This window comes from Oncorhynchus mykiss, chromosome 4, assembly GCF_057628025.1.
Source record: "Oncorhynchus mykiss isolate SJ-2025 chromosome 4, ASM5762802v1, whole genome shotgun sequence".
NCBI classification, from domain to species: domain Eukaryota; kingdom Metazoa; phylum Chordata; class Actinopteri; order Salmoniformes; family Salmonidae; genus Oncorhynchus; species Oncorhynchus mykiss.
In genome coordinates this window covers 6,267,655-6,295,000 of record NC_143025.1, presented here as the reverse complement: position 1 = coordinate 6,295,000, position 27,346 = coordinate 6,267,655, and the positions used below count along the sequence as shown (strand labels likewise).

General features: G+C 42.0%; 1 protein-coding gene across 1 annotated transcript in view; it reads left to right on the top strand.

Annotated features, from left to right (window-relative positions):
* LOC110521172 (mitochondrial glutamate carrier 1) overlaps positions 1 to 19,995 on the top strand; it is a 53,640-nt gene extending 33,645 nt beyond the window's left edge. The window contains exons 7-11 of the mRNA XM_036968531.2: positions 6,034 to 6,094; positions 9,683 to 9,827; positions 11,339 to 11,493; positions 11,728 to 11,803; positions 18,084 to 19,995. Of these exons, the coding sequence (XP_036824426.1) occupies positions 6,034 to 6,094; positions 9,683 to 9,827; positions 11,339 to 11,493; positions 11,728 to 11,803; positions 18,084 to 18,231 (585 nt within the window). The 3' untranslated portion in view covers positions 18,232 to 19,995. The remainder of the gene's footprint in view (positions 1 to 6,033; positions 6,095 to 9,682; positions 9,828 to 11,338; positions 11,494 to 11,727; positions 11,804 to 18,083) is intronic.
* The last annotated feature ends 7,351 nt before the right edge of the window (positions 19,996 to 27,346 follow it).

The following is a 27,346-nucleotide window of genomic DNA, read 5'->3' as shown; positions in this document are numbered from 1 at the left end:
TACTGGATTACACAGGGAAAACAAGGGTGGGTATTAGTTAATGCTATCCGTAGTGTGGTCTAGCTCCTGGACTTATTGGTTAGGGTTAACCCTAACCCTAACAAATAGGAGTTAGTCCGTTGCTAGCTATTAGCTATTAGCTAGCTTCTGGACCTATTGGTTACACTGCGGAGTTGCTAATGCTAGCTATTAGCTATTAGCTAGCTTCTGGACCTATTGGTTACACTGCGGAGTTGCTAATGCTAGCTATTAGCTATTAGCTAGCTTCTGGACCAATTGGTTACACTGCGGAGTTGCTAATGCTAGCTATTAGCTATTAGCTAGCTTCTGGACCTATTGGTTACACTGCGGAGTTGCTAATGCTAGCTATTAGCTATTAGCTAGCTTCTGGACCTATTGGTTATACTGCGGAGTTGCTAATGCTAGCCTAATATTAAGGAGGTTGAATGTCTTTGCTATTAGCAGGATTTCATAGCCTCATTGTAAAATAGACGATTACTGTAACCGATGGTGTAGTGGTGCTCTATCTTACACAGGCCTATCTATCCTCTATCTTACACAGCGTCTTGAGTAATGAAGGCCTATCTATCCCTAGAACGGCATTTCCCAAACTCGGTCCTCGGGACCCCAAGAGGTGCATGTTTTGGGTTTTGCCCTTAGTAGTACACAGCTGATTAAAAATAAGTTAAGCTTGATGATTGGTTGATTTATATAAATCAGCTGTGTAGTACAGGGGGTCCCGAGGACTGAGTTTCAGAAAACGTTGCCCTTAGAAAATATGATATTTCTAAATCAAGTAGGAGCTAGTGAGTTGATAGCTATTAAATATAGAAAGGTTTTATGTCCTTACTATAAGATAGACTTTTAACTAGTCCTATAGTACTGATGTAGATAGACTTCTAACCAGTCCTCTAGTGCTGATGTAGCTAGACTTTTAACTAGTCCTCTAGTGCTGATGTAGCTAGAATTGTAACTAGTCCTCTAGTACTGATGTAGATAGAATTGTAACTAGTCCTCTAGTGCTGATGTAGCTAGAATTGTAACTAGTCCTCTAGTGCTGATGTAGCTAGACTTTTAACTAGTCTTCTAGTGCTGATGTAGCTAGAATTGTAACTAGTCCTCTAGTGCTGATGTAGATAGACTTTTAACTAGTCCTCTAGTGCTGATGTAGCTAGACTTTTAACTAGTCCTCTAGTGCTGATGCAGCTAGACTTTTAACTAGTCCTCTAGTGCTGATGTTGCTAGATTTTAACTAGTCCTCTAGTGCTGATGTAGCTAGACTTTTAACTAGTCCTCTAGTGCTGATGTAGATAGAATTGTAACTAGTGCTCTAGTGCTGATGTAGATAGACTTTTAACTAGTCCTCTAGTGCTGATGTAGATAGACTTTTAACTAGTCTTCTAGTGCTGATGTAGCTAGAATTGTAACTAGTCCTCTAGTGCTGATGTAGCTAGACTTTTAACTAGTCCTCTAGTGCTGATGTAGCTAGACTTTTAACTAGTCCTCTAGTGCTGATGTAGCTAGACTTTTAACTAGTCCTCTAGTGCTGATGTTGCTAGAATTTTAACTAGTCCTCTAGTGCTGATGTAGCTAGACTTTTAACTAGTCCTCTAGTGCTGATGTAGATAGAATTGTAACTAGTGCTCTAGTGCTGATGTAGATAGACTTTTAACTAGTCCTCTAGTGCTGATGTAGATAGACTTTTAACTAGTCCTCTAGTGCTGATGTAGCTAGACTTTTAACTAGTGCTCTAGTGCTGATGTAGCTAGACTTTTAATTAACTAGTCCTCTAGTGCTGATGTTGCTAGAATTTTAACTAGTCCTCTAGTGCTGATGTAGCTAGACTTTTAACTAGTCCTCTAGTGCTGATGTAGCTAGAATTGTAACTAGTCCTCTAGTGCTGATGTAGCTAGACTTTTAACTAGTCCTCTAGTGCTGATGTAGCTAGACTTTTAACTAGTCCTCTAGTGCTGATGTTGCTAGAATTTTAACTAGTCCTCTAGTGCTGATGTAGCTAGACTTTTAACTAGTCCTCTAGTGCTGATGTAGATAGAATTGTAACTAGTGCTCTAGTGCTGATGTAGATAGACTTTTAACTAGTCCTCTAGTGCTGATGTAGATAGACTTTTAACTAGTCCTCTAGTGCTGATGTAGCTAGACTTTTAACTAGTGCTCTAGTGCTGATGTAGCTAGACTTTTAACTAGTCCTCTAGTGCTGATGTAGATAGAATTGTAACTAGTGCTCTAGTGCTGATGTAGATAGACTTTTAACTAGTCCTCTAGTGCTGATGTAGATAGACTTTTAACTAGTCTTCTAGTGCTGATGTAGCTAGAATTGTAACTAGTCCTCTAGTGCTGATGTAGCTAGACTTTTAACTAGTCCTCTAGTGCTGATGTAGCTAGACTTTTAACTAGTCCTCTAGTGCTGATGTAGCTAGACTTTTAACTAGTCCTCTAGTGCTGATGTTGCTAGAATTTTAACTAGTCCTCTAGTGCTGATGTAGCTAGACTTTTAACTAGTCCTCTAGTGCTGATGTAGATAGAATTGTAACTAGTGCTCTAGTGCTGATGTAGATATACTTTTAACTAGTCCTCTAGTGCTGATGTAGATAGACTTTTAACTAGTCCTCTAGTGCTGATGTAGCTAGACTTTTAACTAGTGCTCTAGTGCTGATGTAGCTAGACTTTTAACTAGTCCTCTAGTGCTGATGTAGCTAGACTTTTAACTAGTCCTCTAGTGCTGATGTAGCTAGAATTGTAACTAGTGCTCTAGTGCTGATGTACAGTTGGCTCCAAAATTACTGGCACCCCCGACTGGCAATGAACAAATAATACTTAACAAATATAAACTATATAGTTATAGAGAGAAACTCAAAATACCAACATGTGAGAAATATTGTACTTTCTTAATGTTTCAATGGAACCAACCAAAATCATTCAATTATTTAATACAACATGTAACCAAAATCAAGGTTTCATGATTATTGGCACTCCTCATTTAGTACTTAGTGCCACCGCCTCTGGCAAGGATAACAGCATGGAGTCTTTTCCTGTAATGTTTGACAAGGTTAAGGAAGAATTTTGGACCATTCCTCTATGCGGATCCTTTCAAGATCCTTCACATTCTTGGGTTTGAGCTTATCAACTGCCCCTCTTCCACTCAGCCCACAGGTTTTCCATTGGATTGAGGTCCGGCGACTGAGATGGCCATGGCAGAACATTGATTTTGTTGTCACAGAACCATTTCTGTGTGGATCTTGAGGTATGTTTTGGGTAATTGTCTTGTTGGAAAGTCCTACGGCCAAGTCCCAGCCTTCTGGCAGAGGCAACCAGATTGTCAACCAAAATTGCCTGATACTTGGTAGAATTCATTATGCCATCAATCTTAAACAGTGCCCCTGGACCTCTGGAATTAAAACAGCCGCAAAACATCACTGACCCACCACCATATTTCACCGTGGGTATGAGGTGCCTCTCCTCTGTTTCGACGCCAAACATGCCGATGCTGTATCTGAACTTTCAATGTCGGTCTCATCGGACCAGAGCACCTTCTTCCAGTCATAATTTAAATGACGTTTGGCAAACTCCAAGCGCTTTGCGTCTGTGTCTTGGGGTCAGAAAGGGCTTTCTTCTGGCAAACCTTCTAAAGAGCCTGCGGATGTGGAGGTGACGGTGCTTTTTGAGACCTGGTGACCCCAAGACGCCACCAAGGCCTGCAATTTTTTCACAGTGGTTCTTGGGGATTTTGTTGCTTCTCTCACCATCCTCCTCCCTATCCTGGGGGGCAAAATGCATTTGCGTCCTCTACCCATGAGGTTTTCAACTGTTCCATATCTTTTGAATTTTCTAATAATTACCCTGACAGTGCTCAGTGGTGTATTTGTTTGTGGATCTTCTTGTAGCCATTACCAGATTTATGAAGGTCTACGACCATCTGTCTCTTTGTGAACTGCCAGTTCTTTTGTTTTCTTCATGGTGTTGAATGACAGTGGGATATTGCATGTATGTTACCTCATTTCTATACCCTAGTGAAACAGGAAGTGATGTAATGGCTCAATAGAGTTCCTTAAGACTTAGATAAACTTAAATAAGTGGAATTTAATTTGTGGTTTAATTTTGGTAGATGTTATTTACAATAATCTTTAAGGGTGCCATTAATTGTGAAACCTTGATTTGGAGGAAATTGATTTTTAATTAAATCAATAAATTAATTTTGTTGTTTCCATTGAAACATTGATGAAGTACAGTATTTCTCACATGTTGGTATTTTGAGTTTATCTCTATAATTATATTGTTTATATTTGTTTAAGCATTTGTTTGTGCATTGCCAGACAGAGGTGCCAGAAATTTTGGAGCCCACTGTACCTAGACTTCTAACCAGTGCTCTAGTGCTAATTTAGCTAGACTTTTAACGTGCTCTAGTGCTAATGTAGCTAGACTTTTAACATGCTCTAGTGCTAATGTAGCTAGACTTTTAACGTGCTCTAGTGCTAATGTAGCTAGACTTTTAACGTGCTCTAGTGCTAATGTAGCTAGACTTTTAACGTGCTCTAGTGCTGATGTAGCTAGATTTCTAACCAGTGCTCTAGTGCTGATGTAGCTAGACTTCTAACCAGTGCTCTAGTGCTGATGTAGCTAGACTTCTAACCAGTGCTCTAGTGCTGATGTAGACTTCTAACCAGTCCTCTAGTGCTGATGTAGACTTCCAACCAGTCCTCTAGTGTTGATGTAGACTTCTAACCAGTCCTCTAGTGTTGATGTAGACTTCTAACCAGTCCTCTAGTGTTGATTTAGACTTCTAACCAGTCCTCTAGTGCTGATGTAGACTTCTAACCAGTCCTCTAGTGTTGATTTAGACTTCTAACCAGTCCTCTAGTGCTGATGTAGCTAGACTTCTAACCAGTCCTCTAGTGTTGATGTAGACTTCTAACCAGTCCTCTAGTGTTGATGTAGACTTCTAACCAGTCCTCTAGTGCTGATGTAGACTTGTAACCAGTCCTCTAGTGCTGATGTAGACTTCTAACCAGTCCTCTAGTGCTGATGTAGACTTGTAACCAGTCCTCTAGTGTTGATGTAGACTTCTAACCAGTCCTCTAGTGTTGATGTAGACTTGTAACCAGTCCTCTAGTGCTGATGTAGACTTGTAACCAGTCCTCTAGTGTTGATGTAGACTTGTAACCAGTCCTCTAGTGCTGATGTAGACTTGTAACCAGTCCTCTAGTGTTGATGTAGACTTCTAACCAGTCCTCTAGTGTTGATGTAGACTTGTAACCAGTCCTCTAGTGCTGATGTAGACTTGTAACCAGTCCTCTAGTGCTGATGTAGACTTCTAACCAGTCCTCTAGTGCTGATGTAGACTTGTAACCAGTCCTCTAGTGCTGATGTAGACTTGTAACCAGTCCTCTAGTGCTGATGTAGACTTGTAACCAGTCCTCTAGTGCTGATGTAGACTTGTAACCAGTCCTCTAGTGTTGATGTAGACTTGTAACCAGTCCTCTAGTGTTGATGTAGACTTCTAACCAGTCCTCTAGTGTTGATGTAGACTTCTAACCAGTCCTCTAGTGCTGATGTAGATAGACTTCTAACCAGTCCTCTAGTGTTGATGTAGGTAGACTTCCAACCAGTCATCTAGTGTTGATGTAGTTGAGGAATAAAGGCCCACATAAGATCTTAATTTGATCAGTTTCTCACAGCAGGAAAATTATCCTGCAGCAACAGGAAATATTAATTATTGTTTGGATTATAATTAATGGACATTTTTGTAAGGGTTGATATGATCCATTTTTAGTTAGGGCAAATCAAGTCTGAAATTAGAAATGAGAAATTACAAACTTTAGAAGCCTGTTTAAACCTTGAATACACTACAAGTTTGCATTTCCTGCTGTGAGGGACATTTCCTGCCACAACAGGATGGTCAAATGAAGATCCTACACCTGTACCTATCCCACAGAACATATCCCACCCCTGGTTATAACACCTTGTCAAATGTTGCTGTCAGATATTTTAATTTTGTATTTGTGTTTATCATCACAGGTTATCGTCACGACTCCTATGGAGATGTTGAAGATTCAGCTTCAAGATGCAGGGAGAATTGGTAAGAGATTTAGAGGGATGGAGGAGAATTGGTAAGAGATTTAGAGAGGTGGAGGAGATTCTGTAAGAGAGAGATGGAGGAGAATCTCCAGATTTAGTGAGATGGAGAAGAATTGGTAAGAGATTTAGAGGGATGGATGAGAATCTGTAAGATATTTAGAGAGATGGAGGAGAATTGGTAAGATATTTAGAGAGATGGAGGAGAATTGGTAAGAGATTTAGAGAGATGGATGAGAATTGGTAAGAGATTTAGAGGGATGGAGGAGATTTGGTAAGAGATTTAGAGAGACGGAGGAGAATTGGTAAGAGATTTAGAGAGGTGGAGGAGATTCTGTAAGAGAGAGATGGAGGAGAATCTTCAGATTTAGTGAGATGGAGGAGAATTGGTAAGAGATTTAGAGGGATGGTTGAGAATCTGTAAGAGATTTAGAGAGATGGAGGAGAATTGGTAAGAGATTTAGAGAGGTGGAGGAGAATTGGTAAGAGATTTAGAGAGGTGGAGGAGAATTGGTAAGAGATTTAGAGAGATGGAGGAGAATATGTAAGAGATTTATAGGGATGGATGAGAATCTGTAAGAGATTTAGAGAGATGGAGGAGAATTGGTAAGAGATTTAGAGGGATGGAGGAGAATTGGTAAGAGATTTAGAGAGATGGAGGAGAATCTCTAAGAGATTTAGAGAGATGGAGGAGAATTGGTAAGAGATTTAGAGAGATGGAGGAGAATATGTAAGAGATTTAGAGGGATGGATGAGAATCTGTAAGAGATTTAGAGGGATGGAGGAGAATTGGTAAGAGATTTAGAGGGATGGAGGAGAATTGGTAAGAGATTTAGAGAGATGGAGGAGAATCTCTAAGAGATTTAGAGAGATGGAGGAGAATTGGTAAGAGATTTAGAGAGATGGAGGAGATTCTGTAAGAGATTTAGAGACATGGAGGAGAATCGGTAAGAGATTTAGAGAGATGGAGGAGAATCTGTAAGATATTTAGAGAGATGGGGGAGAATATGTAAGAGATTTAGAGGGATGGAGGAGAATTGGTAAGAGATTTAGAGAGATGGAGGATAATCTGTAAGAGAGAGATGGAAATGGAGGGAGGGACAAAGAAGATCCTGAGCAGAGATAGTTTTGAGGAATCTCCATTGGAATCGTATCAACGTGCATTATGTACGTTGCCCATGCGTCGTCAATGGGCCGTGTGGTGCAATCTGGGCGACCCTGGGACAAGGAGAGCACTCCTTCAAGGAGTGAATGGGAGACAATTGTGCACTAGCTTAAAAACCCAACGTTAGCATGAATTTTGTGAACGAGAAGTACAACATTTACAAAAATGTGCGAGGGTACGGAGTTAATATGAACATGTAGATAGGGGTAAAGTGACCATGCGTAGATAGAGAACAGCAGCGTACAAAAGGGGGGGGGGGGGGGGGTCAATGCAAATATTCTGGGTGGCCATTTGATTAGATGTTCAGGAGTCTTATGGCTTGGGGGTAGAAGCTGTTCAGGAGCCTTTTAGACCTGGACTCAGGGTACCGCTTGCCGTGCGGCAGCAGAGAGAACAGTCTATGACCAGGGTGGCTGGAGTCTTTAGGGCCTTCCTTTGACACCGCCTGGTATAGAGTTACTGGATGGCAGGAAGCTTGGCCCCAGTGATGTACTGGGCCGTACGCACTACCCTTTGTAGTGCCTTGCGGTCGGAGGACGAGCAGTTGCCATACCAGGCGGTGAGGCAACCAATCAGGATGCTCTCTTTGGTGCAGCTTTAGAACTTTTTGAGGATCTGAGGACCCGTGCCAAATATTTTTTTGTCTCCTGATAGTTTGTTGAGATGTGGACGCCAAGGAACCTGAAGCTCTCAACCTGTTCCACTTCAGCCCCGTCGATGAGAATGGGGGCATTCTCGGCCCTCCTTTTCCTGTAGTCTAACCTAACCTTTGTCTTGCTCACATTGAGGGAGAGGTTGTTGTCCTGGCACCACACTGCCAGGTCTCTGTCCTCCTCCCTGTAGGCTGTCTCGTCGTTGTCGGTGATCAGGCCTACCACCGTTGTGTTGTCAGCAAACTTAATGATGGTGTTGGAGTCGTGCTTGTCCACATGGTCATGGGTGAACAGGGAGTACAGGAGGGGACTAAGCACGCACCCCTGAGGGGCCCCCGTGTTGAGGATCAGCATGGCAGGTGTGCTGTTGCCTACCCTTACCACCTGGGGGCAGCCTGTTAGGAAGTCCAGGATCCAGTTGCAGAGGGAGGTGTTCAGTCCCAGCGTCAGCCGGTGTAGTAGTAGTCAATCTTAGTCCTGTATTGATGCTTTGCCTGTTTGATGGTTCGTCGGAGGGCATAACGCGATTTCTTATAAGCTTCCGGGTTCGTGTCCCGCTCCTTGAAAGAGGCCGCTCTACCCTTTAGCTCAGTGCAGATGTTGCCTGTAATCCATGGCTTCTGGTTGGGGTATGTGCCTTGGGTCACCTTGGGGACGACATCATCAATGCACTTATTTGACAAAGCCGGTGTCTGATATGGTGTCCTCCTCAATGCCATCGGATGAATCAGGAAAATAGAATTATGGTCAAATATGCCAAACGGAGAGCTTTGTATACGTGTCTCTGTGTGTGGAGTGAAGGTGGTCTCGAGTTTTCCTCCATTAATTTTTTCCCCATAAGAGATTTTAGAAACACTTAATATAAGGGCTGTGTTTCTGTGAAGGTTTGATAACCGTGTAAATCTCTCTGACAAGGTAACTTTTATCAATATATTCGGCTCTATTTACTCTCAGATTTGAACATGCAAATTAGCACCGAGGTACCTTAGACTTCATCCAAGACTACAAATCCCAGCATGCTCATTCATGCACGTCATCTCTAGCTGACACCTTTGCTAACAGGTATTGTGTCAATTTAAAACTTGCACAAGACAGTTCACAGAATTATCAATGTAAAGGAGTTTAGCCAATTTATTAATTACTAAATTTAGCTATCCAGAGATTCGTACCTTTGCCTCGATTTGGCATTTTCGTCTGAATTATCATGGTATTTGTAGTTCTTTATGATAGCCACATTAGCAGTTAATTAGCATTTCATTTTGGGGGGGTTAATAACAGGCGAATATATTGATAAACGTTTGTCAGAGAGACATTTACACGGTTATCGAAACATCACACCAGGGTTAAAACATGTGTTTTATGTGTTTCTAAAATCTCCCGTGGGGATTCCTCTCTCCTCCTTTCTGTAGCATTTCTGAAATATGGGTAAATGCTGCCCTCGTGTGGTCAATAATGGAATCACATAGGCCGTTGACCTGTAATATTTCTGAAATATGGGTAAATGCTGCCCTCGTGTGGTCAGTAATGGAATCACATAGGCCGTTGACCTGTAATATTTCTGAAATATGGATAAATGCTGCCCTCGTGTGGTCAGTAATGGAATCACATAGGCCCGTTGACCTGCTATTATCAAGCCTTATAAATACTTATCATCTCATAATAATCTTGCCAAAATAAATACCAGCAAACTAGTTAGTTAGATATATAGATAGAGATAGATATTATTGCCCACAGCGAGAACAATTTAACACCATGTTGCCCCCCCAACCCTCAGAGGCCCAGAGGAAGCTGATGCCAGAGACAATAGTACCAGGGACCGTGCCGACAAAGTCCCCCACCGCCATGCAGCTGACCAGGGAACTACTGAAAGAGAAGGGCATCGCTGGGCTGTACAAGGGCCTAGGGGCCACACTGCTCAGGTAGGGCTCTATACAAGGACCTGGGGGCCACACTGCTCAGGTAGGGCTCTATACAAGGGCCTAGGGGCCACACTGCTCAGGTAGGGCTCTATACAAGGACCTGGGGGCCCACACTGCTCAGTTAGGGCTCTATACAAGGGCCTAGGGGCCCACACTGCTCAGGTAGGGCTCTATACATGGGCCTAGGGGCCATACTGCTCAGGTAGGGCTCTATACAAGGACCTGCGGGCCCACACTGCTCAGGTAGGGCTCTATACAAGGGCCTAGGGGCCACACTGCTCAGGTAGGGCTCTATACAAGGACCTGGGGGCCGCACTGCTCTGATACACTGCATGACACCATTTAGAAACATACACTGCTCTGACCACCAAGCACTTCACCACTCTAGACTCTAGCATTGTCTTAACTTGATTCTTTACCTCCTCTCTCCTTGCCTCCTTTCTCCTTGCCTCCTCAAAATGCTTTGGAGGAGAAGGTTCAAGGCCAAGTGACCTTGGATCTTCTCCTCCAGGATGTTTTGAGAAGGGTTCGAGGAAAGAGGACGCAAGGAATCAAGGAAATATAACTACAGTCTATCTATAGAGACACAGACACAATGCTCTGTCCGCTGAGGTTTGACAAAATGATCAACTCTACTCTGCTGATTTCTAATTATCTCATTCCCCTACCTCCCCTCCACTACATCCCCTCCACTACATCCCCTCCCCTACATCCCCTCCCCTACCTCCCCTCCCCTACCTCCCCTCCACTACCTCCCCTCCACTACATCACCTCCACTACATCCCCTCCACTACCTCCCCTCCCCTACCTCCCCTCTACTACCTCCCCTCCACTACATCCCCTCCCCCACCTCCCCTCCCCTACCTCCCCTCCCCTACCTCCACTCTACTCCCTCCCCTCCACTACCTCCCCTCCACTACCTCCCCTCTACTCCCTCCCCTCCACTACCTCCCCTCCACTACCTCCCCTCCACTACCTCCCCTCCCCTACCTCCCCTCTACTACCTACCCTCCACTACATCCCCTCCCCTACCTCCCCTCCCCTACCTCCCCTCCCCTACCTCCCCTCTACTACCTACCCTCCACTACATCCCCTCCCCTACCTCCCCTCCCCTACCTCCCCCCCACTACCCCCCCTACCTCCCCCCCTACCTCCCCTCCACTACCTCACCTCCCCTCCCCTACCTCCACTCCACTACCTCCCCTCCACTACCTCCCCTCCACTACCTCCCCCCCTCCACTACCTCCCCTCCACTACCTCCCCTCCCCTACCTCCCCTCCACTACCTCCACTACCTCCCCTCCCCTACCTCCCCTCCCCTACCTCCCGTCCACTACCTCCACTACCTCCCCTCCCCTACCTCCCCTCCCCTACTTCCCGTCCACTACCTCCCCTACCTCCCCTCCCCTACCTCTCCTCCACTACCTCCCCTCCACTACCTCCCCCCTCCACTACCTTCCCCCCTCCACTACCTTCCCCCCTCCACTACCTCCCCTCACTACCTCCTCTCAGGGATGTTCCATTCTCTATCATCTACTTCCCTCTGTTTGCCAACCTGAACACCCTGGGGAAGAGAGGAGCGGAGGGCCCCGCCCCTTTCTACGTGTCATTCCTGGCAGGCTGTCTGGCTGGCAGCACAGCCGCCGTGGCTGTCAACCCTGTAGATGGTGAGACATAATATTAGAATGAATAATACTGTAGTAATATAGGCTGGCAGTGTGTGAGACATAGGACTTGCTTGAGAACTTCTTATCTACTTCTTATGAGACCCTAGAATGTCGTCCAATAAGGCTTATACTATGTTCTGTATTTAGTCTGGATCCTACACCAGTCATAAGATCTTAGTTGCGTTAGTGTGTGTTTTGTTGTGGTATTAACATGGTGTTGTTGTGTATTTACAGTGATTAAGACCAGGATCCAGTCTATGAACAGGGGGAGTACAGAGGAAACGTACAGTGGGGTGACTGATTGTATCAGGTAACCTCAATCGCACCAACACCTATCTTAACTAGGCTAGTTCACAACATATCTTAACTAGGCTAGTTCACAACATATCTTAACTAGGCTAGTTCACAACATATCTTAACTAGGCTAGTTTACAACATATCTTAACTAGGCTAGTTCACAACATATCTTAACTAGGCTAGTTTACAACATATCTTAACTAGGCTAGTTCACAACATATCTTAACTAGGCTAGTTTACAACATATCTTAACTAGGCTAGTTCACAATATATCTTAACTAGGCTAGTTTACAACATATCTTAACTAGGCTAGTTCACAACATATCTTAACTAGGCTTGTTCACAACATATCTTAACTAGGCTAGTTCACAACATATCTTAACTAGGCTAGTTCACAACATATCTTAACTAGGCTAGTTCACAATATATCTTAACTAGGCTAGTTTACAACATATCTTAACTAGGCTAGTTTACAACATATCTTAACTAGGCTAGTGGCAAGGCTTAATCTGGAACTGCATGTTTAAGGTAGAAATAGAATGACTAGAGCACACACAACCTCCTATACTATTCCAACCTACAGTTGAAGTCAGAAGTTTACATACACTTAGGTTGGAGTCATTAAAACTCATTTTTCAACCACTCCACTAATTTCTTGTTAACAAACTTTAGTTTCGGCAAGTCGGTTAGGACATCTACTTTGTAGAACAGACAGATTATTTTACTTATAGTTCATTGCATCACAATTCCAGTGGGTCAGAAGTTTACATACACAAAGTTGACTGTGCCTTTAAACAATTCCAAGAAAATTATGTCATGGCTTTAGAAGCTTCTGATAGGCTAATTGACATCCTTTGTCAATTGGAGGTGTACCTGTGGATGTATTTCAAGGCCTACCTTAAAACTTAGTGCCTCTTTGCTTGACATCATGGGAAAATCAAAAGAAATCAGCCAAGACCTCAGAAAGACATTGTAGACCTCCACAAGTCTGGTTCATCCTTGGGAGCAATTTCCAAACGCCTGAAGGTACCACGTTCATCTGTACAAACAATAGTACGCAAGTATAAACACCGTGGGACCACGCAGCCGTCATACCGCTCAGGAAGGAGACGCATTCTGTCTCCTAGAGATGAACGTACTTTGGTGCGAAAAGTGCAAATCAATCCCAGAACAACAGCAAAGGACCTTGTGAAGATGCTGGAGGAAACAGGTACAAAAGTATATATATCCACAGTAAAACGAGTCCTATATCGACATAACCTGAAAGGCCGCTCAGCAAGGAAGAAACCACTGCTCCAAAACCTCCATAAAAAAGCCAGACTACGGTTTGCAACTGCACATGGGGACAAAGATCGTACTTTTTGGAGAAATGTTCTCTGGTCTGATGAAACAAAAATAGAAGTGTTTGACCATAATGACCATCGTTATGTTTGGAGGAAAAAGGGGGAGGCTTGCAAGCCGAAGAACACCATCCCAACCGTGACGCACAGGGCTGGCAGCATCATGTTGTGGGGGTGCTTTGCTGCAGGAGGGACTGGTGCACTTCACAAAATAGATGGCATCATGAGGAAAGACAATTATGTAGATATTTTGAAGCAACATCTCAAGACATCAGTCAAGAAGTTAAAGCTTGGTCCCAAATGGGTCTTCCAAACGGACAATGACCCCAAGCATACTTCCAAAGTTGTGGCAAAATGGCTTAAGGACAACAAAGTCAAGGTATTGGAGTGGCCATCACAAAGCCCTGATCTCAATCCCATAGGAAATTTGTGTGGAAGAACTGAAAAAGCGTGTGCGAGCAAGGAGGCCTATAAACCTGACTCAGTTACATCAGCTCTGTCAGGAGGAATGGGCCAAAATTGACCTAACTTATTGTGGGAAGCTTGTGGAAGGCTACCTGAAACGTTTGACCCAAGTTAAATAGTTTAAAGGCAATGCTACCAAATACTAATTGAGTTTATGTAAACTTCTGACCCACTGGCAATGTAATGAAATAAATAAAAGCTTAAATAAATCATTCTCTCTACTATTATTCTGACATTTCACATTCTTCAAATAAAGTGGTGATCCTAACTGACCTAAGACAGGGAATTTTTACTCTGATTAAATGTCAGGAATTGTGAAGAACTGAGTTTAAATTTATTTGTTTAAGGTGTATGTAAACTTCCGACTTCCACTGTATTTGGCAGTAAATTTGATCTACACAATACATTTCTATGTGAACATTCTGTAAATGTCTATTCTCCTGAATGTCCGTTGCCCCACGATGTACATTATCCAATCAAATCAATTAGCCAATGATATTTTGTACAGAGAAGTAAAAAAAATAAGTTGTGATGCTCAACTACCCGAATGTCTCGTTCAACATGCCACTGAAAAGTTTGAAAGCTGCAATTAATGTTACGGAAATAATGCAATTTAGTTCAAAGCTATTTGCAAAAAAAAGTAATTTGTAACTTTAGTAACTTTAACCTCTTTGTCCATCTGCGAGGAAGTGTTCTTGTTTCAAACACACCATCTTTAAAGGGATATAGATACCTTGGCTATAGTTGATTCAAGAAGGCAGTTTTGGTGACAGTTTCCTTTTGACACTTAATATAAATGTTCTGTTACTGTTAGCTCTCTCACATTAAGACTGTTACTGTTAGCTCTCTCACATTAAGACTGTTACTGTTAGCTCTCTCACAATAAACTGTTACTGTTAGCTCTCACATTAAGACTGTTACTGTTAGCTCTCTCACATTAAGACTGTTACTGTTAGCTCTCTCACATTAAGACTGTTACTGTTAGCTCTCTCACATTAAGACTGTTACTGTTAGCTCTCTCACATTAAGACTGTTACTGTTAGCTCTCACATCAAGACTGTTACTGTTAGCTCTCTCATTAAACTGTTACTGTTAGCTCTCACATTAAGACTGTTACTGTTAGCTCTCTCACATTAAGACTGTTACTGTTAGCTCTCACATTAAGACTGTTACTGTTAGCTCTCTCACATTAAGACTGTTAGCTCTCTCACATTAAACTGTTACTGTTAGCTCTCTCACATTAAGACTGTTACTGTTAGCTCTCTCACATTAAGACTGTTACTGTTAGCTCTCTCACATTAAGACTGTTACTGTTAGCTCTCTCACATTAAACTGTTACTGTTAGCTCTCTCTCATTAAACTGTTACTGTTAGCTCTCACATTAAACTGTTACTGTTAGCTCTCTCTCATTAAACTGTTACTGTTAGCTCTCACATTAAACTGTTACTGTTAGCTCTCTCACATTATACTGTTACTGTTAGCTCTCACATTAAGACTGTTACTGTTAGCTCTCTCTCATTAAACTGTTACTGTTAGCTCTCTCACATTATACTGTTACTGTTAGCTCTCACATTAAGACTGTTACTGTTAGCTCTCTCTCATTAAACTGTTACTGTTAGCTCTCTCACATTATACTGTTACTGTTAGCTCTCACATTAAGACTGTTACTGTTAGCTCTCACATTAAGACTGTTACTGTTAGCTCTCTCACATTATACTGTTACTGTTAGCTCTCTCACATTAAGACTGTTACTGTTAGCTCTCTCACATTATACTGTTACTGTTAGCTCTCACATTAAGACTGTTACTGTTAGCTCTCTCTCATTAAACTGTTACTGTTAGCTCTCTCACATTATACTGTTACTGTTAGCTCTCACATTAAGACTGTTACTGTTAGCTCTCTCTCATTAAACTGTTACTGTTAGCTCTCTCACATTAAGACTGTTACTGTTAGCTCTCTCACATTAAGACTGTTACTGTTAGCTCTCTCACATTATACTGTTACTGTTAGCTCTCTCACATTAAGACTGTTACTGTTAGCTCTCTCACATTATACTGTTACTGTTAGCTCTCACATTAAGACTGTTACTGTTAGCTCTCTCTCATTAAACTGTTACTGTTAGCTCTCTCACATTATACTGTTACTGTTAGCTCTCACATTAAGACTGTTACTGTTAGCTCTCTCTCATTAAACTGTTACTGTTAGCTCTCTCACATTAAGACTGTTACTGTTAGCTCTCTCACATTATACTGTTACTGTTAGCTCTCTCACATTAAGACTGTTACTGTTAGCTCTCACACATTAAGACTGTTACTGTTAGCTCTCTCACATTAAGACTGTTACTGTTAGCTCTCTCACATTAAGACTGTTACTGTTAGCTCTCTCACATTAAGACTGTTACTGTTAGCTCTCACACATTAAGACTGTTACTGTTAGCTCTCTCTCATTAAGACGGTTACTGTTAGCTCACTCACATTAAGACTGTTACTGTTAGCTCTCTCTCATTAATACTGTTACTGTTAGCTCTCACATTAATACTGTTACTGTTAGCTCTCACATTAATACTGTTACTGTTAGCTCTCACATTAATACTGTTACTGTTAGCTCTCTCTCTCATTAAGACTGTTACTGTTAGCTCTCTCTCATTAAGACTGTTACTGTTAGCTCTCTCTCATTAAGACTGTTACTGTTAGCTCTCTCACATTAAGACTGTTACTGTTAGCTCTCACACATTAAGACTGTTACTGTTAGCTCTCTCTCATTAAGACTGTTACTGTTAGCTCTCTCACATTAAGACTGTTACTGTTAGCTCTCTCTCTCATTAAGACTGTTACTGTTAGCTCTCTCACATTAAGACTGTTACTGTTAGCTCTCACATTAAGACTGTTACTGTTAGCTCTCTCTCATTAAGACTGTTACTGTTAGCTCTCACACATTAAGACTGTTACTGTTAGCTCTCACACATTAAACTGTTAGCTCTCTCACATTAAGATGTTACTGTTAGCTCTCACATTAAACTGATACTTTTAACTCTCTCTCATTAAACTGTTAGCTCTCACATTAAGACTGTTACTGTTAGCTCTTTCACATTAAACTGTTACTGTTAGCTCTCTCACATTATACTGTTACTGTTAGCTCTCACATTAAGACTGTTACTGTTAGCTCTCACACATTAAGACTGTTACTGTTAGCTCTCTCTCATTAAGACGGTTACTGTTAGCTCACTCACATTAAGACTGTTACTGTTAGCTCTCTCTCATTAAGACTGTTACTGTTAGCTCTCTCACATTAAGACTGTTACTGTTAGCTCTCACACATTAAGACTGTTACTGTTAGCTCTCTCTCATTAAGACTGTTACTGTTAGCTCTCTCACATTATACTGTTACTGTTAGCTCTCACATTAAGACTGTTACTGTTAGCTCTCTCTCATTAAACTATTATTGTGCCCATTTAATAAAACTGTAATTACTTTTGGAGCAAAATGTTATTAACATACTGTTACATAATTCTTGGGTAATTGCATTTCAATTGCATGGCAATGAGCTGAGTGTTTTTGTTGTTGTTTGTAATTACTGTATACGATGGAATAGCTCCTTATTCCACTTTATGTAATGACTTCATTATGATACAATTATAAAGCAATTTCCAGTCTCCTACGTAGCAATGTTGCTACTGTAATAATCACAACGTTACCAGACATGTAGAGGAGAACTGGATGTTTCCAGTTCTTACGTCACTCGTTATGAACATATATGTGTTGGTGGTATTTTGACACTGAGGTGATTCATGTATCTAATTACAGGCTGGATTAAAGGCCATATTTAAGAGCCCTCCAAACCAAATATTTGTCAGCCATCAAATAATTGTTTTTTGGGGGGTTCAAATAACTAGCATATCATTATTATTTGGTTTTCTGAGAGGTATTCAATATACTTTTCTGAGACCTTTATTTGGATATAAAAGATAATAGTTGCCTCTTTTTTAGTTAAAACTCGATATAAATTATATTAAATACATAAACTATATTCGACCACCTCGGAGTATTTAAAACAAAACAAAAAATGTGTGTATTTCAAATGAACTACAAAAACGATTTCCAGCGCAAGTCTTGAGTTATTGTTCAAGAACATACCGCTGTTGTTTTTTGTTGTTTCGTAGCACACACATGCTGGAGTTTACAAAACAAAATGGCCACTGGAAATGAGGATGATGTGATTCTGACAGAGAGGCTACTTTGTAGCTAACATTTAATCTGAGAAGGTTTCTGGGAAAGCCTTTCCATCTACCAGATGACTGTTATCATTAACATCTCTAGATCTGTTCTCTATTTTTTTTTTTGGGGGGGGGGGGGGGGGAAACAATTTAGCAGCTGAGGTGCATTGCCATATTCAATTAAAATACATCATTAGTAACGAGGTAAAACTATTCACTGATATGTTGTTGCTAATCTGTGTTGCCCGTGTCTCTCCTCTCTTCTCTTCCTTCAGTAAAATAATGAAGAATGAGGGTCCTTCAGCGTTCCTGAAGGGGGCGTACTGCCGTGCCCTGGTCATCGCGCCCTTATTTGGTATCGCCCAGGTGGTCTACTTCTTCGGCGCGGGAGAATACATCCTCAGCTTCCTGCCTGGCAACTAAGTGACAAGAACATCAACCATTCAGATCTCTGCCTTTCTCTCCTCCCTTACAAAATCACAACTACATCATCACCGCTAGGATCCAGTCCCCTCTAGGATCCAGTCACCTCTAGGATCCAGTCACCTCTAGGATCCAGTCACCTCTAGGATCCAGTCACCTCTAGGATCCAGTCACCTCTAGGATCCAGTCCGCTCTAGGATCCAGTCCGCTCTAGGATCCAGTCCCCTCTAGGATCCAGTCCCCTCTAGGATCCAGTCCCCTCTAGGATCCAGTCCCCTCTAGGATCCAGTCACCGCTAGGATCCAGTCACCTCTAGGATCCAGTCACCTCTAGGATCCAGTCCCCTCTAGGATCCAGTCACCTCTAGGATCCAGTCCCCTCTAGGATCCAGTCACCTCTAGGATCCAGTCACCTCTAGGATCCAGTCCCCGCTAGGATCCAGTCCCCTCTAGGATCCAGTCCCCTCTAGGATCCAGTCCCCACTAGGATCCAGTCACCTCTAGGATCCAGTCCCCTCTAGGATCCAGTCCCCACTAGGATCCAATCACCTCTAGGATCCAGTCCCCGCTAGGATCCAGTCCCCACTAGGATCCAGTCCCCACTAGGATCCAATCACCTCTAGGATCCAGTCCCCGCTAGGATCCAGTCCCCACTAGGATCCAGTCCCCACTAGGATCCAATCACCTCTAGGATCCAGTCCCCGCTAGGATCCAGTCCCCGCTAGGATCCAGTCCCCTCTAGGATCCAGTCACCTCTAGGATCCAGTCACCTTTAGGATCCAGTCCCTCCTAGGATCCAGTCCCCACAGCGTTTGCCTACATTGATGTGACCCAACTCTCTGCCTCTCTTCCCCTCACAACTACATCGATAGGATCCAGGAGATCACTAGGATCCAGTCACCTCTAGGATCCAGTCCCCTCTAGGATCCAGTCACCTTTAGGATCCAGTCCCTCCTAGGATCCAGTCCCCACAGCGTTTGCCTACATTGATGTGACCCAACTCTCTGCCTCTCTTCCCCTCACAACTACACCGATAGGATCCAGGAGATCACTAGGATCCAGTCACCTCTAGGATCCAGTCCCCGATAGGATCCAGGAGATCACCTGTCATCACCTGAAAATAAGGTTTTGATCCACATCCACCAATTTGGGGTTTCTTTATTTGACCCTCTAGAGGTGAACAAGTTGCGTGTAAGCCTCTTTCGGTGTCCCTCTCGTGTTGAATGTAATGTTATGGTTGTGAGCACACTAACAGGAACACTAGGACGTTGATTTGCCAAACTGTCGGCAACACAAGAGTCCAGTGGAATTGAAGCCACAAATATCACCATCTTAAATTACGTTTTTTTTGTTAAAACAATTTTTGTTTTTAAATGTGGCCGTGGTTACAGGGTAGTCCTTTTGTCTGAATGGGGTGCTGCAGTTGTTACAAGCAGCTATATCGGTCGTTAGTCATCTCTGTCAGTACAGCCATAGCAGCAGAATTGGTCACATGATGACGTCTGTTGCCTATTCATCACGTTTAACAACATATCTTGTAATAATATAAGTTGTAAAACATTGTTGATCCAAATGAAGAAGGATTTAATGAGACAGTTAGTTAGAGAGATTAGTTAGAGAGATTACGAATAGTTTACGAATAGTTACGAATAGTTAGAGAGATTACGGGATTAGTTAGAGAGATTACGAAGCACCCTGTACACTCGTGGGAATTGGCCTTTGTGGATAGGGCTAAATTCAAATGTTTTTTATTTTACAGAAGAAATATGAAATGCGTCACAAAAAGTATTTGCATAACGATGGTAGCAATTCAAAGGGAACAGTTTAGAGATAATCAAATGATTATACCGAAGGTGAGGACACAACAGTTCACCTGACACAAGACTGAATCCAAACACATTAACACTGTTGATTTGATGTGTATCTTACATTGACTGTACTTTTCACAGCATTTGTTGATAAGGACATGTGAAAATACTCTGGATACATTCAGTAACATGATCAGATTATTCCTGGGAAATGTGGGGTAGATACAACATAAGACGGGAACAATGACAAAGCATTGACTGTACTTTTCACAGCATTTGTTGATAAGGACATGTGAAAATACTCTGGATACATTCAGTAACACGATCAGATTATTCCTGGGAAATGTGGGGTAGATACAACATAAGACGGGAACAATGACAAAGGGTTTGAGTGAGAGGACTAACCGGTGTCTCCAAGTGGACACACACCTCTCCAAAGTGGGCACAGTTCCTAAAGTCATTTCAATGCACTTTTATGACTCAAAGAAGAGTCTTCAGCTATAAGTTTATTTGAGCCTCTTCTCGCTGTGCCGTTGATAAACTAGAGCAAACACACTTGTAGTTGAACGCAACCCTACATCCCACCATCACACAATTACTGTTGTTGTTTATGCCCCCCCCCCCCAAAAAAAAATGTCAATTTATAAATCGCAATCTGGGTCAGGAGGGCATGATTTTGAATTCTTGTTCTATTGCCAACGTGACTAAGCTAAGTTATAAAATATGATATCACAGTGTTAGGGCTTTTCAACAGGGCAGTTCGGGGGGAAACACATCATTTAGTTGGCGTATAGAAAAAGAAGTCATGAACGCATCCAGGTGCGTGTTCCACGGCAGATTGACAAAACATAGGCCCATTCCGTTCAGAACAACCCAGGGGTTATGACCCCATGTGATCTTGTAACTGTTCATCAGACATGGTGGTCATAAACGTTACTGTTCTGTATTGTGACATCAGTTTTATGATTTGGAAATGTGAAGTGCATATTTGGGACTTGTTTGATGTCAAAGTGGTATTTATTATAACCCTCAACGTCTCGTCTTTTCAAAATACACAGAGTCGTCTTAATTTACGGCATTTCCCTTCACTCAGACGACGACAAATGTGCAAAAGTTGCCCAATTAGCAAGGAGGGATGGGGGACGGGGGACAACGTGTTGTTGTGAGGTGCTCAAGTTCAGAGCGGCTGTCAGTCAAAACCCCATATGGCACCGTGAAGCACAGAGCCAGAGCTCTGATGTCCTGTATAGCATGTTACTGTACATCCACTGCTTTCCAATTTAGGCGCCATTTTTCAACCCGAATACAAGTACGGGTGTAAAGGGCTACAGAGCAAACCGCTCCGGACCTGCTATTATGAATTAGATATTAAATGCATATTTAAATGTCTGAGTTTCAGGCCCAAATCGGTATAATGTGTTAAAGTGTATAGCAACACACTCCTTCTGGATCTCACCTGAACAGCCCAATGATCCCTGCCTTCTAATAGGTTGTAATCAGCCAATCACCTTATAGCTCTGAGTGGACCAGGATAGGCCTTGTCCCCCCCCCCCGGTAGTTTCTCCTCTCTAGGGACCAGCGTAAATGCGGGAACCTTACTAAGCCTGTGACGTAGAAGGAAATTAGAACTATCGCAGTACCTGACTTACATCGATATTGGTGTTTGTGCTGGAAACAAACTGTAAATAGAGACGGTCATCTTTCCCACAGAATTATAGAGCGCAGATAGACACAGTCTTCGTGTCTCTTTAGATGTTTACAACTCTTTAGAACATGATTATCTATCGTTTTTAAAAATGTTATTTACATTTTAGTTTTTATTTCACCTTTTTATTTAACCAGGGAGGCCAGGTGAGAACACCTTTATTTAACCAGGGAGGCCAGGTGAGAACACCTTTATTTAACCATGGAGGCCAGGTGAGAACACCTTTATTTAACCAGGGAGGCCAGGTGAGAACACCTTTATTTAACCAGGGAGGCCAGGTGAGAACACCTTTATTTAACCAGGGAGGCCAGGTGAGAACACCTTTATTTAACCAGGGAGGCCAGGTGAGAACACCTTTATTTAACCAGGGAGGCCAGTTGACAACAAGTTCTCACTTACAACTGCCACCTGGCCAACACAACGCAACGCAGTGCGACACAAAACAACAACACGGAGTAAACCAAAAGTACAGTCAATAACACAATAGAAAAACAAATCTATATACAGTGTGTGCAAAAGGCAAGCTATAATGCATTACGTCTCAATAACTCTAAAAAGAATTTGGCCCGGTGACAGTACTAATACTATGCCAACACAAACACGTCTGTTATTAAGTTTCCACTGTACTACAGAACAGAATCAATGATAATTGAGGTTTCCACAGTATACTAAAGATAAACTATATAATTGTTTTTATTCCAATCGTTGTCAAATGCAGACTATTTATGCGTCAGTAGGTGTTCTTGGTTTTTCTCTAGACTCTACGTTGTGCATGCGTTTGTTACATCATCGAAAAGCCTGCCGCGCCATTGGCCGATCTCGCCGGGGAGATCAAGGTGACTTTGATGTGTCACATCCAATCGAGATTCTGTCCTCTGAGGCTCTGTTCCCAGCGTCCCTAAAGCAGCTCTTCCATAATGGTTCATGGGCCAATAGGGTACACTATTCCCTATATAGTGCACTACTTTGGACCAGGGCCCATAGTACTCTGGTCAAAAGTAGTGCACTATGTTTAAATGTTTATTCGGATCCCCATGATGTCAGCTAATTTCCCTGGGGTCCATAATGCTGTCCACTATTTAGGGCCAATAGGGCATTTACCATTTGAAACATTCATATGAAAAACAACTCCTCAATGTTTTATAATAATTATCATCAATATTCCTTTCTATATATCTATATCTATAGTTCTATATATCGATAGCTCTATATCTATAGTTCTATAGTTCTATATATCTATGCCTATATCTCTATATATCTATAGCTCTATATATCTATATCTATAGTTCTATATATCGATAGCTCTATATCTATAGTTCTATAGTTCTATATATCTATGCCTATATCTCTATATATCTATAGCTCTATATATCTATATCTATAGTTCTATATATCGATAGCTCTATATCTATAGTTCTATATATCTATACCCATATATCTATAGCTCTATATAGCTCTTTTTCTATAGTTCTATATATCTATAGCTCTATATCTATAGTTCTATATATCGATAGTTCTATATATCTAGATCTATAGTTCTATATATCTATATCTATAGTTCTATATATCGATAGTTCTATATCTATAGTTCTATATATCTATAGCTCTATATCTATAGTTCTATATATCTATAGCTATAGCTCTATATATCTATAGCTAAATATATCTATATCTCTATATATCTATATATAGCGCTATATATTTATAGCTCTATATATCTACAGTATATCTATAGCACTATATATCTATATCTCTATACATCTACAGCTATAAATATATATATATCTATAGCTCTATCTCTCTCGCTGTCTCTCTCTCTCTATATATATAGTTATATAGCTCTATCTATATATCTATAGCTCTATATATCTATAGCTCTATATCTCTGTCTCTCTCTCTCTCTCTCTATATATATATATATAGTTATATAGCTCTATCTATATATCTATAGCTCTATATATCTATAGCTCTATATCTCTGTCTCTCTCTCTGTCTCTCTCTCTCTCTCTCTCTCTCTCTCTATATATATATATATATATATATATATATATATATATATATATATATATAGTTATATAGCTCTATCTATATATCTATAGCTCTATCTATATATCTGTCTCTCTCTCTCATATAGTTATGAGAGAGATATATATATAGTTATATAGTTATATAGCTCTATCTATATATCTGTATGTATTGTTGTTCTGTACCTTACTATATTGTACATATGCAGACGATGTGAACAGTGTCTTTATTGTTTGATTTATGGATGTCTTTACGTTCTACCTCTCCAGTCCCCCTTCCTTCTGTCAATCAATATTGTTGTTGATTTTATGTTTATTATTATTGTTATTATTCTATTGTTGTGGAAACATTCCAGTGAAGGAATTCCTGTTTATTTTAATGTAAAAATAATATAATTTGAATGCAGGAAGCAGAAAGGGTTGAACTTTATACTCTTAACTGTATACAAGGGGGAACGATAATGTTTTCGCTCTGTGATCTCATAATTTATGACCAAATACATGTTTACTACTATGCCACCAGGAATTCGTTTCTGAAGAAAATAGAATAAACAATGTGATTATCATTATTAATTAATGTGATTATCATTATAAATTAATGTGATTATCATTATAAATTAATGTGAAATCAAACATATTTTTTGATTTAATTTAATTTAATTTTTTTAGCTTACAGCAGTGGAGAAATGTAGCCAACAAAATTATACTTGAATCTATTTAGTAAATCTAATTCTTAAATGCATTACTGTACTAGTCGGGAATAAGACTTGATTTTAGAATTTCGTTGTTATTAGAATGTTTTTTTCCCCCAAGGTGGCAGTAGTAACAACTATCTCTGGAGCCATGTCTTACAGTGTGAGAGCCGGCCTGGTTCGGTCCTATTCTGTAGAGGTGAGGTAGCTAGGGAAGTTCTCCTATAGGAGACCTAGGACCACCCTGCCATGACCAGAGAGACAGAGATTGCATCCCAAATGGCACCCTATTCCCTATATAGTGCACTCGTCCCCATAGGCCCTAGTCAAAAGTAGTGCACTGTAAAGGGAATAATAGTGTGCCATTTGGGATGGAGCTTATTGATCTCAAAATGTTATTTTATTCATGTGTTTTTTTTTTCTGCAAAACGTTCCAATCGCTTAACTCGTCTCGAATGATGTCATCATTGTGATTACAAATGGCTGTTGTGATTGTTGACAATTGTTTTCTTGATTTTTTAAAATTATTATTATTTCTTTTTACGGTTTAAATCTTCAAACCGGTTGAATTAATGATGTCATTTCCGTTTCGTTTGATCAGTAGTGAATTTGCACTTACCGCTTCGATCTGCTTGTGAGTGTACAGTAGAGTATGTGGTGTGTGTGTGTCTGACTGTGTCGTAATGCTGTAGTTTTTAGTCGGTTAGTGTGACCCCCTGTATGGCAACAGGTAGCCTAGTGGTTAAGAGTGTTTGGGCCAGTAACCAAAAGGTTATTGGTTCGAATCCCAGAGCCGACTAGGTGAAAAACATTTCTTTGAGCGAAGCACTTTAACCCTAACTGTTCTGGATAAGAGCGTCTGCGAAATGACTAACATGTATATTTCTGTCTGATTGTCAGTTCCACTTTCTCTGTTTTCTCTCTCCTTTTCGTCTATCACACTCCTCTGTTATCTGTCCATCTGCGTGGCGTGTATCTCAGGGGGTGAGGAGGACCGATGGGGGGGGGGAACGAGGAAATCTGAACACCAAAATAAGACATTTTAGAGTATATATATATATATATATATACTCTTTTTTTTTGAAAGCACAAAGGAATATTAGGCACAAGATCACATCAAAACTCACTATGATACGAGTCATACAAAGATAATATCCTATCACTGAAACACTAGACAACACAAGGCAATGAGCTCTTGGTGTTGGAACAGTGTCATCTTGGAATGAGAAATGCGCCATTTTGAACACGGGGTATCACACCATGTATTTACCAGTAGTAACTCTCTAAGACAGAGTCAGCTCTACAGAGACACCTGTAAGGCCTGGGGGGGGGGGGGCTGTGAGACCTCTCTCTGTTCTCTGTATTCCTCCAAGAGGAACTGTTGTTGTGCTTTAAAGGACTTTGAGGGCTCCAGCCAATCCGTACGGCGGTGGTTCAGCGCTGTGGTGGGATTGACATGTGATGGTTTACTATGGTGGGATTGAAATGTGATGGTTTACCATGGTGGGATTGACATGTGATGGTTTACCATGGTGGGATTGACATGTGATGGTTTACTGTGGTGGGATTGACATGTGATGGTTTACCATGGTGGGATTGACATGTGATGGTTTACCATGGTGGGATTGACATGTGATGGTTTACTATGGTGGGATTGACATGTGATGGTTTACCATGAATGCATTATTTCACAATTAAGGGAACATTGCCTTTTTAAATGTCAATTGCGCTATAGTGCTGAATTTACGCAATACAGTTAGCATCATCCCTAAATATAACATGACAATGGACTGACAGAGGGTGTGTCCCTACACAACGCCCCACACCCCCTCTAATGTCAGTCCCTACACAACGCCCCACACCCCCTCTAATGTCAGTCCCTACACAACGCCCCACACCCCCTCTAATGTCAGTCCCTACACAACGCCCCACACCCCCTCTAATGTCAGTCCCTACACAACGCCCCACACCCCCTCTAATGTCAGTCCCTACACAACGCCCCACACCCCCTCTAATGTCAGTCCCTACACAACGCCCCACACCCCCTCTAATGTCAGTCCCTACACAACGCCCCACACCCCCTCTAATGTCAGTCCCTACACAACGCCCCACACCCCCTCTAATGTCAGTCCCTACACAACGCCCCACACCCCCTCTAATGTCAGTCCCTACACAACGCCCTACACCCCCTCTAATGTCAGTCCCTACACAACGCCCCACACCCCCTCTAATGTCAGTCCCTACACAACGCCCCACACCCCCTCTAATGTCAGTCCCTACACAACGCCCCACACCCCCTCTAATGTCAGTCCCTACACAACGCCCCACACCCCCTCTAATGTCAGTCCCTACACAACGCCCCACACCCCCTCTAATGTCAGTCCCTACACAACGCCCCACACCCCCTCTAATGTCAGTCCCTACACAACGCCCCACACCCCCTCTAATGTCAGTCCCTACACAACGCCCCACACCCCCTCTAATGTCAGTCCCTACACAACGCCCCACACCCCCTCTAATGTCAGTCCCTACACAACGCCCCACACCCCCTCTAATGTCAGTCCCTACACAACGCCCCACACCCCCTCTAATGTCAGTCCCTACACAACGCCCCACACCCCCTCTAATGTCAGTCCCTACACAACGCCCCACACCCCCTCTAATGTCAGTCCCTACACAACGCCCCACACCCCCTCTAATGTCAGTCCCTACACAACGCCCCACACCCCCTCTAATGTCAGTCCCTACACAACGCCCCACACCCCCTCTAATGTCAGTCCCTACACAACGCCCTACACCCCCTCTAATGTCAGTCCCTACACAACGCCCCACACCCCCTCTAATGTCAGTCCCTACACAACGCCCCACACCCCCTCTAATGTCAGTC